This window comes from Phasianus colchicus, chromosome 25 (genome assembly GCF_987193195.1).
Source record: "Phasianus colchicus chromosome 25, bPhaCol1.hap1.1, whole genome shotgun sequence".
In the NCBI taxonomy this organism is placed as follows: Eukaryota; Metazoa; Chordata; class Aves; order Galliformes; family Phasianidae; genus Phasianus; species Phasianus colchicus.
The window spans coordinates 4,908,890-4,924,724 of NC_143460.1; the positions used below are offsets into that span (position 1 = coordinate 4,908,890).

The following is a 15,835-nucleotide window of genomic DNA, read 5'->3' on the forward strand; positions in this document are numbered from 1 at the left end:
ATGGCCCAGATCCGGACAGATATATATAGGTCCCACTTCCTTGGGAAGGGGATGTGGACCTGGGAAACCCCCGACTGCTGCTGAGGAGAGGAAGGGCTGGGCTGAGTCAGCTGCCCTCGAGGAATCCTGTTTGTCAGCAAACACGGCCCCAAATGGCCCACAGAGAGCTCCCCCCCCCCACACCCCCCCAGTGACCAATGGAGGGGCTCAGCCTGCAACCCCCCAACTGCAAACCCCCTGAGCTGCAAACCCCATGCACGCCCATCAGATGGCTTTGAAGAACTCTCATATCCCAGTGTCCTGTGTGTGTGTCCCTCCCCCCCCCAAAGGGAACTGGTTTTACACAGAGAGAAAGGGATGGGGGTCTGGGATCTGTGTTGGGGGGGGGGGGGTTGGAGAAGGAAATGCCTCGTGGTGCTCTGCCTCTCCAACTGAAGTGCTTGCAGGAAGCCAGCCTCAAGTGTGTTTGCTTTTAGCAGCTGCTCTGCCTCCTCCTGCGTGCATTTTGGGGTCAGGAGGGGTGTCCAGCCCTGCACCCCCATTCGCAGTGTGGGGATGTGGGGATGGGGGGGGTGGCAGGAAGGCTGGGCTCATCCCAGTGGCCGTGAACTCCTACATGAATCAACAGGAAAACAGGATCAGCGCGACCCCTGACCCCAGCTCCGGCCATACCCAGACCTCACCCTGCAGCCCCCAGCACTTTTTGGGGGGGGGGGGGGAAGAGAGAGGGGTCAGGGGCTCCCTGCAGCTCTAAGCATCGCTCCTTGGATCAGCCCCAACTCCAGGCCAGAGGTGGACAGAGCGCCCTGGGATCAGCACATCATCCTCCCCCTGCCTTTCCCATAGGAGAAGGGAGCAGGACAGCCTCCAGCGTGACCAGAACGTGCCCCCCCAGTGCAGGGAGAAGCCCCCCCACCAGCCTGAGATACACAGCAGAGCTGGAGAGCTGCTCTCTCACCATCCCCATGTCTGCTATGGGAGCAAGTGCCCATCTCCCACCCCCCCCCAGCACACCCCACAGCTGTCCCAGCCCCAAACTGTGCCCCCCCCCACCCCATAACCCATCTCCTGCCACCCCCCCAAAGCCAGCCGACACAGCGCTGCACGTCCGTCTTTATTAATAACCTTAAATATACAAGCTGTTTTCTATTATTTTCCTTAAATAGATTTCTTTAAATGACTTTGTATAAAATATTTCACCATTTCACTGTACAAAAAAATGAAACAACAGAGGCAGAAAGAACTCCAAAAGCCGCCCCCCCCCCAACACACACACACACACACACTCACACATTGAGCCAGCACCAGCTCCGGCCCCAACCCAGCTCTGCACCCCACTTCCATCCCTCCCTCACCCCTAGGAAACGCCTCCTTTTGGCAGTCCATAAATACGCATAGAAAACAAAACCAATACTAATGCTTTAAAAAAAAAAAAAAAGTGTGGTCTGTCCCTTTTTTTTTTTCTTTTTTTTTTTTTTAATATATATATATAATATAAAAATAACACTTCCCATCCCAAAAGCGGCGGCGCTGGGGAGGGATGCTGTGTAGGGTGGGATGCAGTTTGGGTACCGCTGCACCCCAAAACCCAGCACTGCACCCACAGCACCACCACCCTGCTGTGCTCCAGCAACAAAATCCAGTCTGGGGCGAGGCCAGCTCGCAGCAATAACCCTGCAGGGGAAGGGAGGGGGGGGGGAAAACACCCACACCCCCCCCCCCCAAAGTGCATTTGTTGGATAAAAGCTTTTATCCACCGCGTTCATAGAGAGCCTTCCTGCGCAGAGCGGCGCTGGGCAGCTCCCAAGGCCAGCTTGGGATTGCGGGACGGAGCGGCACCGCGGGTCTTAAATATTCACAGTGTGAGGGTTTCCCCTTTGCAGGCCTGGCGTTGGGTCCTCAGCACCGGTGGGATGCGGGAGGGGGTCCCTCCCCGCCCCCCCTTTCCATGGGTTGCCGTGTCGGACGCAATGGGAAAAACACGGATGGATGGGGGGAGATTTTCCACTCGCAGCTTCGGACGCATCCAACGCCGTCGCCGTGGAGCCCCTCGGTGCCACCACCCCATCGCCAAGGTCCTGCTGGGCTGCACTGCCCCGTCCTTCCGTCCTCATCTGTGGGTTGTGCGGGTTCCAGCTGCGGGACAGGGGTTGGGGGGGTCGTTGCATCGGGGGAAGCCACACAACAGCCGTCCGTCGCCCAGCGAGGAGCGTCCCCGGCCGTCCGTCTGTCCGTCCGTCCGCCCCCCCCCCCCCCCATCCCCGAGCAGCGTCACATCCCGCCAGGGAGCCCTGGGGAGAGAGGGAGAAAAGTCAATGGGAGATGAGGTTACGGTGGGGGAGAGGTGCGTTAGAAATTAAAAAATAAAATAAAATAGGGGAAAAAATAATAATAATAGACCATGTTTAATAGAGTACTTGAGTACGCATCTAAAAAATCGCGGTTATGAATTAACGGGCTGCTAAACCGCACGCTGGCCGCGTTGTTGAGGCGCAGCCCGGCCGTGTCCCCACCCAGCCCAGCTGGCAGCCCCTCCCCGCCCTAAGATTGGGGTCAGAGCCCCTGGGGATGGGGCCGCCCGCTGGCCCTGCCCCCCTCCCCTCACCTCACAGCTCCTGCGTCTCCAGCTCCGCGCATCCCTGCAGCGCCCTGCGAGGCAAAACCCAGCGGCGGTTATAGGGGTTGGGGTCCCCGGGTTGGGGTGGGCACGGGGGGGTCCCCAGATTCCCCAGCCAAACGCTGGGGCGGCACCCACCTGGTCTCCGGCTCCTCGGGGTCGCGGCTCCTCTCTTCTAGCGGCCGCTGCAGGACCTGCAGGAGGGAGGGGTGAGGATGGGGAGGGGGCTCCCACCTGGAGAAGGAGGTGGGGGAGTCCCCCAAATAACGCCTCCAGCGCCGCTCAGCATCGCCTGCTGTGACGGTGATGCAATGGGGCGGCGCTCAGAAGTCCTTAAACCCTTAAACTTGGGGTACAGCACTGGGAAAGCACTGAGAGATGAGAGGGAAAACCGAGGCAGGGATGGGCGGCCGGGGAAGGGCTCACCTTGGATTTATACTTGTAGAAAAGCAGCCCGCCCATGGCCAGCAAGACGGCCACGACGCTGGCCACCGTGACGTACACCAGGAGCTCCCGGTGGCTCTCGCTGGCGGCCGGCGGCTCCTTCCTGCGCTGCTCTGCGCTCAGAACAAAGCTCGAATCAAAGCTGGGTCCGGCCCCGCCGTCCTCGGGCTCCCGCAGCCGGCTCAGCCCCCAGCCTCGCGCCCTCGTCCCGTCCCCGGGGCCGCCCTCCGCCCGTCCCCGCAACAGCGGAGCCATCCTGGAGAAGCGGAGCTGCGTGACCCGCTCGGGGCTCTCGGTGGGACGGCGACCGACGGCGCGGCGCTGCGCGGTGCCGCTGCTGGGGACCGCCGCCGGCATCGCCGTGCTGATCCCTCGGGGCGAAGGGAGCTGATGCGGGAGGACGGGGGTCCCGGCGCCCTCCTCCAGCATCCCGTGGGATGGGATGGATTTGTCCTCAGCCTTCGGGCTGGCGCTCGCGGCCGGATCCAGGAGGGCTCCAAGCGTCTGCTGCATGGTGGGGGACGGCGCCGACGCGTCGCCGAGCCCGGTTCCTGGCAGTTCCTCGGCCCCCGAGCTGCCCTCCATGCTACTGGGGGGCTCGGACGAGGCACTGCTGCCTAACTCAGCCAGGAGGCCACTGAGCTGGTGGTAAGGGACCCTGGTGCTAGAGGGTGCCACGTCCCTGCCGGCACGGGTGGCAGCGGAGAGGGAGGGCTGGGTGGCAGAAGGGAGGGCAGGGGACAGGCAATTGCAGTCAGGATCTGTCCCCACACCTGAAAGAAGCAGAGAGAAGAGACGGCCGTGGGGTCACCAGCAGGCAGCAGGTCCGAGACGGGGATCCCCCCGCGTCCCCGTGAGAGCGAAAGACCCGAAAAGGAGAGCGGTAGGGAAGCAGGGAGCAGGCAGGGCCGGACGTGGCAGCAAGACAGAGGTGACAGGACAAGTGGAAGCCCGTCACCGGGTCCCCTGAGCTGGCAGTGAGGGGTTATCCACGATGCAGCATCGCTGGCAGGAGCCGGCCACGTGTGACATCCCCACGGTGCGGTGGTGACAAGGCACAGCCCGGCGCAGACAACACTGAGACATCTCCTCCACGGGCATGCAGACACAACAGCGCGGCACTCAGACAAGCACGGATGGCAACACAAGTCCTGACATCCCAGAGGGCAGAACTCGGCCTCACCCAGCCCGGGGGCATTTGCTCCACAGGACTGGCACTAAGGGGAAACTGAGGCACAGGTGGCAACGTGGCTTGGCCGAGCCTGACACCTCCAGCCATGCGGATGGAGCTGCTTCTCCTCCCAGCGCCCCCACGGCCTCATTCCCAGCCCCATTTCCCACCCCATCAGGGGTGCAGCCCCCTCTCTGACCCCCCTGCACCCTCAGCCCCAAACACGGACACACAGCTCCCGACACAACCACGTGCTGCACCCACACACGTGTGCAGGGCCGTGCACGCGCGGCTCCAAGCTGCTCCATGCAGGTGAGCCTGAGCTGGCAGTGCAGAAGGCAGAGCCGTACCTGGAGAGGAGCTGTGCTGCTGGGGCCCCGCACAAGCACTGCGGTACACCTGGCTGCAGTCCTTCTCAAAGGTCTCCTTGTTCTGCAGCAGCTGTTTGATGTCCTGGAAGAACTGCCTCACCAACACCAGCATCTCGTAGGGGGACGTGGTGAACTCCTCGAAGCACATTTCAGAGAGCTGCGGGAGATTGGGTTCAGCTCAGCATCCCGCATCCCACCCGGTGACCCCATAGGGTACCACGCTGAACCCGGCACCAGCTCTGACCCCACAGCATGGAGCCCCACGTGCCCACCCCGCTCTGCAGGTGGGTAACGCCGTACCGCGTGCTCCTCGTCATCCTCCTCCCTGATGCAGGGGTCCACGTTCTCATCGATGCTTTCGTACATCCTGCGCACCGTCTTCATCTTGTTGGCGTTTGTTGAGTTCTCCTTGAACGTCGTCCTGTTCAGGATCGTGCCCAGCAAAGGGAAGGCAGCTTTCACATAGCAGACAGAGTCATTCTGGGAGGAGATGGAGCCCCACAATGAGAGACTGGATACGGCACGGGCAGAGGGAGCGCCGCTGTCCCGCCCTGCCCTGGGAAATGGAGGAATGGGGACAGCAAATGCATCCCATAGGGACACCCCACAGCCATCCCACCCCCACCCCACCCCTCTGCCCAGCCAGGGGCCGCTCACCAGCTGCATCTTGCTGATGAATCTGAAGGACACCGTGCCGGGTTGTTGCATCTGTGTGTCTGCCTGCAGGGACAGAGCATGGTGTGAGCACGCGGGCGCTGCCCAGCTGTGTGCCCACATGTGTGCAAACCACCCCTAACCCACAGCAGAGGCGCTCCTGCTTCATCCCACGCCATCCCCCTCCTCTTCCTAAGGACGTAGCCCCAGTTCTGCTTGGCACTGCCACCCGGGATCCATCAGTGCCCGCTGCCACCTCTCTTTCCCATTACAAAAGGAGGAAAATCCCCCAAACAACCCCACCAAAGCCAAGCCTTCCTCCAAGGCGTGCAGCCGCCTCCGGGCCCGCATCCCAGCCTGGGAGGGCGCAGGCTGCCAGAAGAGCCGTGCAGCACTGGAAACAATTGCTCCATTATCCCACGGGGCTGCAGCGAGGGCCGGCTGCTCTGCAAACGCCGGATGAGGAGAGGGCTGCGATCTCCAGCTGGGAAACCGTGGCTTTCATTCAAACCTGCACCAGCCCCCCTACCCCCCCAACCCCACGCCACGCGCCCGCTTGGGATCCGGGTGGGCTGCAAAGCAAACCTTCCCCGTGCACGGGGCTGCATGGACAGCCCATCTTGCACATCTGCCAGCCCCAGCACCGCCGCTCGGTGCTGCGAGAGGAAGAGGCGACGCGAGGCCGGACGCAGCGGTTACACACAGCGGTTATGAGCTGAGCTCAGCCTAGGATCCCTCGAGCTGTGAGCCCAGCGGTGCTGCAAAGGCCAAATTTAATCTGCTCCGAACGCATCCACACGGCCACACAAATCCCCGCGTGGCCCGATTCCCTGCCCAGAGCATCCACAGCCGTAATGCCCGCTCGGAGGTGAGCCAAGGGCCGGCGTGGGCAGCGCCTCCTGCAGCCCTACGGGGCAGGGATGGGGCCGGGATTCAGCTCCCCATGGTGAGCACCCCATGCCCCACGGGACGCATGCGCCCGTTGTCCCAGCCCGTCTGGCTCCGTGGCCCCCCTCGCTGCCTGCCACCCACCCACAGCCCCGTTGCCAGCCCAGCTTCCAGGCAAGCAGCTGGACTCAGGAATGCAGCCGGATTCCTCAGCTTAACCCCTGCGCAGCCGTCGCGGCCCCAAAAACACCACCACCCCCAAGTCCCCTCTGCTGCATCCACAGCTCTCCCCGCTCTCTGCACCCAGCTCACAGCCACAGCTGCTCCTCTGGCAGCAGCCACGCTGCAGGCATGGTGCCATTCATGTGCCCGTGGGTGCCCAGCTCCTGGGTGCCACCGTTTGAGTCACCGAGCAGGAGATGAACTCGTGGGGCCAGCAGGCGCCCGTCTGCACCCATGGAAGGCACTCACCAGATCCTGCAGGTAGTCCAGGTGCCGCTCGGTGATGATCTGCTGGCAGTAGCTGTTCTGCTCCGTCTCATGGATGCTGCAGATGAGGAGGAGGGAAGAGAGCAGGGTGCAGCGGAACAGGGACACCTGAGCAGGACAGAGAGATGCTTGGTGTGGGGCCGGACCCCCGACACCCCCTTCCTCATTAATCCCAGCTTTGCAGTGTTGACCCCGCTGCAGTCCTACCACCCCACGCCCATCCCACTACTTCCAACAGGGAATTTCCCATTCCCCAACACACGTGGAAGCCACATGGCTCTGGGCCACCCCCATGGGTGACAGGCGCCGTGCCACCCACCTCCCAAAACCCTCTCCCACCCCGCAGACCCCCGCCAGCCCAGCACCCTCAGGGCTCTTTCCACGCGGCCTCTTTGGCATCACCCCAAAGTCCCCTCCCAGCCCCCCCCACAAACAGCAGCAGCGCTGCCCGAGCCCCCCCGTATGCAGAGGGGCTCCTCCGGGGAGGGGACCCAGCAGACCCCACGCGTCCCCACATCCCGGCACCGACAGGGTGTGCGGGGTTGGATGGGTGGGGGCAGTTTCCCTGGGAGCCGGCCCAGAAATGCTCCCGGCTTGTGAAACTGCAGATGTCGCCGGGAGGGGAAGGGGGGGGGGGGGGCGGGGGAGAGAGCAGGGCCATGGGATGGGGATGGGGACCGGGCATGGGGACGGAGCCTCGATCCGCCGGGTCGGGGACCGGGCTGAGGATGGGGAGCGGGATGGAGCCCCAGAGCGTCGGGATGGGGGCGGGGACCGGGCCGGGACCGCGCCCCGCGAGGAACCGCTCCGATCGGCACCGGGATGGCAAAGCGAAAGCGATCGGGCGATGGCGGCGTTGGGACGGGGCCGGATGGGGGTCCGCACCGCCACGTCCCCGTGCGCAACATCCGTGGGGGTTGGGAGGGAGGGGGGCACAGGAGGGGGCACACAGGTGGCAGCGGGAGGAGGGGGGGGGGGGGGACACCCCGAACGACCGCAGGAGGCGGCGGGCGTACCTGGGATCCGAGGCGGGGCATGGGGGCTGCCGTGGGGCCGGGGCTGCGGCGGGTCGGGCGGTGCGGGAGAAAGCGGCTGAGTGCGGGAGCGGGGCCGGGCTGAGTCCGCCGTCGCCGCCGCGCTGCCCTTTATAGGGCCGCTGACAGCATGTGGTTTATGAGAACAGGGCTGGCGGGCGGCCAGATCCCGGCGGCGCTGCCCCGCTCGGCTCCGCTCGGCTCCGCTCGGCCCCGACCGGTGGGCACGGGGAGACCCCCCCCCCCCCCCCCCCCAACACCACCAGCACCCCGTCACCACCCCACGACCACCCTCTCACCTCCCCCCCCCCCCCCCACCCCCCTCCGCCCCCTTACGGGCGTGCAGCGCGCGCACGCCGCCACGCACCGCCCCCTCCCCTTCAGCCGGGAGATGCACGCGCCGCCGGGCACGCGCTCGTGCACGCGCATCTGTGTGTGCGCGCATCTCCCCCCCCCCCTCCCTCATCATACACACACAGACACGGTGGGATTTGCACACGTGTCTGTGCACGCACGGCCCTTGGAACACGCACACGTGGACGCACGCAGCTGCTTGCACGCTCCCTGGAACGTGCGCTTGCACACGCGTGCACAACCCTGGGACATGCACACACACACAGCCGTGGAGCTTGCACACCTGTATGCACGCTCACGCCCCTTGGAACACGCACATATGCACGCACACAGCTGCATGCATGCACAGCCCTGGAGCTTGCACACGTGTATGCGCACACGCGGCCTTGGAACACGCACACATGGATACACACAACTGCTTGCACGCCCCTTGGGATGTGTGCATATGCACACACACGTGCCAGCACACACAACCCTGTGACACGCACGCACAGCCCTGCTCGTGTGCACACACATCCCCTGGAACACGCACACATTTGCACACACACAGACACACCTGCACACCCACACGCACACTGAGGCGCACACACAGCTGTGCAGAAGCACACAGCACACGCACCTGCAGGCTGAAATACACACGTGTGCACCTCTAAAAGCATCCCCTGGTGCACAGGCTCCTCTGTGCACACCCACTTGCACGCACCGTGCACCCTCACACAAGCACAGCCCTGCTTGCAGTGTGCACACACACCAACCACCGCGCGCCTTGGCGCCGTGCTGCAATGAAGTTTTCCTGCAGGAAATCCTGCATGGTTTTGCAAAATGCCCCCCGGGAGCAGCAGCAGCAGCGGGGCAGTGCAAGTTTGCTCCATCAGCAACCCTCGTTTTGCAGCAGGGCCAACCCCCCCATTGCAGTGGGGGCTGCAGGGTGTGGGTGCAGGGACGGATCTATGGGATGCATTCATCCCCATGGGCGTGCAGGGACAGATGTGTGTGCACTCAGCTCCACGCTTGCACGAGCTCCTGTGGTTTTGCACACCCAGAAGTGTGCGCAGGGATGTCCTGGAGGAGCTCTGTGTGGGGATGGGGCTGTGGGTCTCCCAGCTCTGGGGACACAAAAGCCATCGCTGTGCCACGGCGCTGGGTGCGCACTGAACCCGTTCTCTGCTTTTTGGGGTTTTCCTGCTCGTTGCTGTTGTTGTTTTGCAAACGACTGGAAGCAATTAGTTGCCGTGAGGCCAAATGTTGGCTCACAGAGTGTTGGTCACACCAGGATGGGGAAGAGGAAAGCAGGAGATGCCGCAAATGCTGCTGTGTGCTGTGACAACATGACAACGGTGACAACGGTGACAACGGTGACAACGGGCCACGTGTTGGTGACAGCTGCCCTCATCCACGCTTTGACGGAGCAGCCGATGGCAGTGATGGTTCTGCTTGGAGCTGAGCTGACCCAAAGAGGATGGAGGGATGGGGATCCAGAACGGAGTGCAGGCTGGAGGTCAGGGCAGAGCTGGGGGCAGCCGGAGAGGGAGACAGTGGTGACAGCTCCACAATAGGGCCACGTCTGCACCACCAGTGGGGCCACATCTGTGCTGCTGGTGATAACAATCAGTGCTGCGGCTGCAGGGAAGGCAGAGGGCGGATGTTGGGGTGAGCACAGAGCTGCACCCCCCCGTAGCTACGGGATGTTCCCCCCCCCCCTTCACCCCATGCGGCGGCTCCATTCCTGGGGATGCGGCGGGCACACGGTGACACCAATCTGGGGGTGACTCACGGGGACCCCGTGGCCGTGCTCTGTCAGATCTCCCATCGGAGTGACCGGAAAGATGTCACAGAGCGGTCATGGGACAGCGCTGTTGCAAACAGGGGCGGTGGGACGGCCGGGTTAATAATAATCCGCTGCTGAGTGGGAGGGGAGGGACGCGGCCGCCCCTTTCGTTTTGGCTAAAGAAAAAGCCTCCTCCCTTCCCCCACCCCCCCCAATCCCGAACCTGCCGAAATCCCTGAGTCACGGGGCAGAAATAGAACGGCTGCGGGGCTGGGGGTGATGAGCGGTGCCACACAAATGGGGGGATGGGGGCTGCGGGGTCCCTTCCCACAGGTTGCCCCATTTGCTTGGTGGGAGGACGCGGGGTGACCCAGGGATCCCGGCTCCAGCGCTGAGGTCACCGCATTGCCCCCTCCGCGAGCTCCGGGTGTGCTGGTTGGGGGGGGGGCAAAGGGGGGAAACCGCGGCCAAAGCGCTGCCACGGGTTGACCTTCTCGCGTCCTCGGTGGGCGCGGGACCACAGCCCAGCACTTGGGAGACTTTCTAGGGACAGCCAGCCCCAAAGCTGGGGGGGAAAGAGGGGGGTGTTGGGGGTGAATCCTGCAGCTCATCCCAACCGCTCCCCCCTCCCCACTTCCCCGGGCTGGGCTCAGCCCACGTCTCCGCTGAAATCACCGCCGCCCACTCGCCGCGTTACGGAGAAAGTTATTTCCAGCGAGGAAAGCGCTGCGAGATCCTTCCCGACCCCGCACCCCCCCCTCCCCGCGCGGTCCCGGCCCCGCACGCTGCCCCGCAGCCCTCGCTTCTCAATGCTGGCACCGGGCGGGGCGGGAGGGGGGGGTTGGAGAAAGAGAGAGAGAGAGAGAGAAAGGGTGCCCAGCTGGAAATCCCCGTGGGAATGCCCCGCGTCAAGCCCTGCTTCCACCGGCACTGCGTGGGATCCCGCATTCCCTTCCCGCAGCGCTGCTCCGTGTCCTGCCCTTCTTCCTCCCCCCGCCCCCCCACCCGGCGCTGCGGGGTCGCGGTGCCCGCAGGATGAGCAGCGCGGGGTCACGCTGTGTCTGTTATCATAACTCGGGGTCCGCGGCGGCTCCCAGGGGTCAATTCCCCCACCTCCCCCCCGCAGCACACTGGGGGGTCTCTGGGCAGCGGCCAGCGGGATCAATCCCGGCCCCACAGCGCTATGGGGGAAGGGGGGGGGGCACGGAGGGCGCGTTATGGCCCCACAAGTGTCCCCAGAGTGTCCCCACGGCTGAGTCACACCGCGCTCCGGCCGCGCTCCTCCCTCCACCAGAACTCTCCAGGCCGAGGAATGCGGCCAAGCCGGAGCCCAAAGCCTCTTTGGGGGGGCTGCCAACACCCCTCCTCCCCCCCATCCGGCACCCATCGGGGAGCAGCGCGGGGGGGGGGATGCAGGAGCTGCCAATATCAGCTCCAAACGGCGGTTTTGGGGTGATGCAGACCCACACGGCAGCAGTGGGGGCGCAGCCAGGATCGGGGTGCTGGGAAGGGGGGGGGGCAGCGCCCTCAGCCCCCTACACGATGCCCATCAGCACCGCCCGCTGCGTGGCACCCCGTGGGCACAGCCCGGCCGGAGCCAGACGGGTGCTGCCCCTCGGGGGAGGGGGGGATCCGGGGGCTGCGCCGGGAGCAGCTGAGTGCGGGGGGGGCACGAGGATCTGTGCCAGCAGCGGGGGACGGGTGGGCAAAGGGCTTGGGAGCGCAGCGGGGATGGGCGGCATCGGCGCCATGGGGGGGGAGAACCGGCGGCACCCAACCCGGGGGGGGTGGAGGGCGGGGGGGGGAGCATCAGCGCAGATCTGGGGCTGCTCGGCTGCTCTGTGCACCGCAACCACCGCCCCGGCGCTGCGCCCCGACGGCCGAATCCCGCATCCCGCATCCCGCGTGGCTCCGATCCCACAGCGCCAGGCCGGCAATTCGCTGCCCACCTTACGGACAGCGCCGTAGGGGGGGTGGGGTGAGGATGGGGGGATGGGGGAGGCTGTGACCCAGCGGCCCCCACCGCGCCGGAGGATGGAGATGCTGCGCACGGAGGGTCTGGAACAGAGGAGCCGCTTGTCTTCGCCTCTCTCCGGTTGTTTATCCGCGCTGCTGACACCAGCTGCAGGCCCCGAGCACGCGCAACCCGTCCCCGCTGCGGCTCTGACCCCCAGTTTCCCCCCCCCCCCACCCAACCACCACCTCCCACAGCTCTGCCCCATACGCAGAGTGGGGCTCGTAGGGCTGCGGGGCCGCTTCCCCTACCCAGCATCCATCCTTGGGTTCACGGGGTGGGCAGCCCCCTCCTCTGACCCTGTGTGACATGGGGGCGGGGGGGAGGCTGTGCTGGGGGGGCAGAGCACCGTCACAGCCCCACACAACCCCCCCCCCCTCCATCCCCACCCCATGGCACACATCGCTGCCCGGGATGCTCGGGTTTGCTGAACAGCACCGCGGTCCGACGTTGGGATGGAAAGCAAAGACCTGCACCAAGGAGCCCACGGGAGGGGGTCTGGGGTGGGGGGGGGCTGTGGGGGGGCGTTGCCCTCAACCCTTCTCCTGCGGCCAAACGCAGCTCAATGAACACCTCGGAACCGCTCGGATCCATCAAACGCACCTCCAGGCTCCAGGGACGCGGACGGGACCGGCGCTGCACGCACTGCCGCGACCCCCCCCCCCTCACCCCGCTTTATTCCCTCATCCCCGCCGCTCTCCGGGCGGCACAACGGAGCTCCGGTCCCGCGGGTGAATCCTTCGCTGCCACGGGGGGAAACGCTACGGGGGGTTGGAAGGACGGGACGGCCCCGCGTTGGGCCCCGTTTGGTTTCAGACCCCCGCGGGGTGGTGGGGAGGGGGGGGGGGGCGATAACTCCGACCCATCTGTGCGCTCTCAGCCCTGGGGATGAGGCTGAGACCCCCGAGCGGGGCTCACCGCTGCGCCCGGGCCGTAAGGGAGGCCCCTGCTTTGCTGTCCTCTGCGATGGGGCTGCTCAGCCCCCCCCACTCCGTTTCCCTCTCCCCCCCCCGCTCGGTGTCATCCTGCGGCCGCTGTTGTCGCATGCCGAGGTCGCTGCGGGCCGCCCCGCTCCGTTCCCGCTGACCGCAGCGCTCTCCATCAGCGCTGCCCCCCCCTCCTCGCCCCCCCCCCTCCTCCCAGCTCTGCCCATAGGAGCTGCGACCTGGGGGGGTCGCTGAGCTGACAGTGCGCGCAGCCCCGGCTCAGCTGTGCTCCCCACGGGGAAATGCTGCTGTGCCCACATCCCCAACCCCCCCATTTCACCCCAACACACCCCGTATCCCCAAACCCTCTCCAGACCCCAAAATTCCCCCATACTCCCAACCCTCCCCATACCCCCAAACCCTCCCCACACCCCAAACTCTCCCCATCTCTCCCCCATCCCAGCCCCACACCCGGAGCTGCAGCACTGCCCACATCTGGCTCTGATTTTCCTGGAGAAGCCGCACAGCCCGCGGGGCTTTGGAGGCTCCGGGAAACCCACGGGCAAATGCCCGGCTCAGGATGTGGTCTCCTGGTTGATGGAGGGAGGAAAATGGGGCTGGGGGGGGGTACGAGGTGGGCAGCGCTGCTTTGGGGACGAGGATGGAGGACCCCCCCCTCCACCCCCCAACCCTCTGTACGGAGGGGCCTGGCCAAGAGCACAGCCCTGGAGAAGGAGCTGGAAGCCGTCCCCATGACCTCACCGCCACGTGCTGCCGAGGAGGAAAAGGGGGGAAAAAAAGAAAGAGGAAAACGGGTCATTTCTTTAAAAATAACCTTTGTGTGGGGTTTGGTGCTGGGAGAGAAAGTGTGACGTTGGGCACTTCGAGCGTGACCACAGGGAAAGAGAGCTCTGGGGGTGCCTGGGAGGTGGGGATGGATGTGGGGATGTGGGGACGTGGGGACGTGGGGATGTGGCTCTGGGGGGAGGTTGATGCTGAGAGCTGCACTTCCCCCCCTTTGGGGTCACCCATCCAACTGAGCACCCAGGAATGGAAAGCAGAAGTGTGGGATCAGAACCCACAACAGCACCCCTGGGGGCTCACGGGGGGGGGTGGGCACCCCCAGCTGTAGGGCATCACCCAAACGGGGCTCCCATCTTTGGGGCGTCCCCGCTTTTGGGGTGTCCCCACCTCCAGGTGATGCCAAGTTTCATTAAGCCACCATTTATGGGACGCCCCTCCTCCCCACATCCCACAGACACATTGGGGTCGGCCCACCTCCATCCCACTCCAGTGCCACGACCCCCACCTACAGCCATCCCCCCCCCATCCCCCTCACCCAGCTGATGCCATCCAGCCCCTCTTGCACAACTTCCCCCCAACCTCACTCAGATGTCAGCACCACACACTCAGCCCAACACGTCCCCACAGCCCCAACACGGGGGCACCACGAGGCCCCAAATGGGTGCTGACACAGTGGGATGTTCCCCCTTTCCCCCTCCCCCTACACCCCCCCCCTCTCTATGGGGTCCCCCATTTCTGGAGAAGAGCCTTTTATGGCCATATCCTCTGCACCTCAACCAGCTCACAGCCACATGCTGCTGCCTCGTTAGTCACAGCGTTAACGAGGAGCCTGGAAAGGCCCTGGGGGGGGACGTGCCTTCCTTGGAAGCACCCTCACCCCATTTCCCTGCACTGGGGGGGGAATTGGGAACCACGGTTGTGTCAATGGGTTCAGGTTCCCAACAGGTTCCAGTTCCCAATAGGTTCTGGTTCCCAATGGATTGGGTCAGGTCACCAACAGGCTCAGGTTCTGAATAGCTGTGGGTTCCCAATAGGTTCAGGTATCCAATGGGTTTGGGTCCCCATTGGGTTTGGGTCCCTATTGGGTTCTGGTCCCATTGGGTTCAGGTCCCCATTCTGTTCTGTCCCCAAGCAGCCCCACTCACTCTGCCTGGGGGCACGGGGTGCTGCTCCCCACGGGATGGGGCAGAGGGGTTGGGATGCAGTGCTGTGCCATGGAGATCCCGGCAGCCTCGTTCCAAACTCAGCCCCGATCCCACTGAACAGCCGTCCCACCCCATAAAGGCCCCATCCCACCTCCCTGCCCCTTTGTGTGCCCTCAGTGCCCCTAATTACAGCCGTGTGCCACCGCTGCTGGAAATCCCCATCTGGGGGACGGTGCTGTGGGTCACATCCCACAACAGGACACAGCCCCATAGGGGGACCCCACTGCTCCTTCCTCACCCCAGAGCAATTGGGGGGGGCGGGGGGGGCGGGAATCCCATTTGGGTGAGGCTTTTGTCCCTCACATATCTGGCTTGGGGCTGTGGGGGGGGCACACAGCCCTCCCCCCATACAGCCTCACTTCTCCCCACCCCATCAAACCCCATTGCAGCCCCACTGCTCCCCCCATACCAAACACCCCAAGCTGGCATTCTGCCCCAAACTCTCTCTTTGCCCCCCCAGACCTCTCCCTCTTCCCTTTGGGGACAGAATGGGGATGGGACGAGGACAACCCCCCCCCCTCCCCCCACCCAACCCCTTCTAACCCCCCCACCCATCCCCACAGCCCTGCATTGGGGGCTGCAAACCCAGAGCTCCCGCGGGGTCGTCCCCACCGCAGAGGGGCTTTTGTGTCCCCCACAGAAGTGTCACCCAAACGTTCCCAGCTCGGGGGGGGTCCTATGAAATGTTGGGGGGGGGGGGGCACAGCTGGGTGACACAGGAACGTGCTGCCCTCTGGTGGCCGCACGTCGGAACTGCATCCCCTCCGTAGGGAAACTGAGGCACAGCCCCAACCCTCCCCCCCCCGTGTGGCCGCCCCCGGCCGGGGGGGTCCTTCTGTGCATCAAAGGAGGGAACAGAAAGGCACCCATATGTCTACCCCACCGGAATCCTATGGGTCCCCTGTCAACATCCCATAATACCCCACCAGAACCCCATGGGCAGCCCCCAGCCCCCCCTCACGCGTTACCCCCCTGCACAGCGGGGCGGTGCGGGGTGACCCAACGTCGGACCCCACAGCCCCCCCCCCTAACCCTAACACAACCCCCACCCCGTCGTTCCCCCATTGGGGTTTTCCTGGGGCGCAATGGGGTGAGC

At 64.8% G+C, this 15,835-nt stretch overlaps 1 protein-coding gene across 4 annotated transcripts; it reads right to left on the bottom strand.

The window, feature by feature from the left end:
- Positions 1-1,451: 1,451 nt before the first annotated feature.
- Positions 1,452-7,878, bottom strand: CSF1 (colony stimulating factor 1). 4 transcript variants are annotated; one of them, XM_090124594.1, is made up of 9 exons: positions 7,651-7,878; positions 6,617-6,742; positions 5,261-5,323; positions 4,904-5,083; positions 4,583-4,760; positions 3,044-3,834; positions 2,756-2,811; positions 2,611-2,649; positions 1,452-2,136 (listed from the first exon to the last, which is right to left on the bottom strand). In XM_090124594.1, the coding sequence occupies exons 1-9, from the start codon at positions 7,669-7,671 to the stop codon at positions 1,848-1,850; spliced, it is 1,743 nt and encodes a 580-aa protein (XP_089980720.1). In that variant the 5' UTR covers positions 7,672-7,878; the 3' UTR covers positions 1,452-1,847. The 4 variants fall into 4 exon arrangements, with proteins under 4 accessions (XP_089980720.1, XP_031461800.1, XP_031461802.1 ...); XM_031605940.2 differs by having other exon boundaries at positions 1,998-2,291; positions 2,606-2,649; positions 7,651-7,875; XM_031605942.2 differs by having other exon boundaries at positions 1,998-2,291; positions 2,606-2,649; positions 3,044-3,174; positions 7,651-7,868.
- Positions 7,879-15,835: the final 7,957 nt, after the last annotated feature.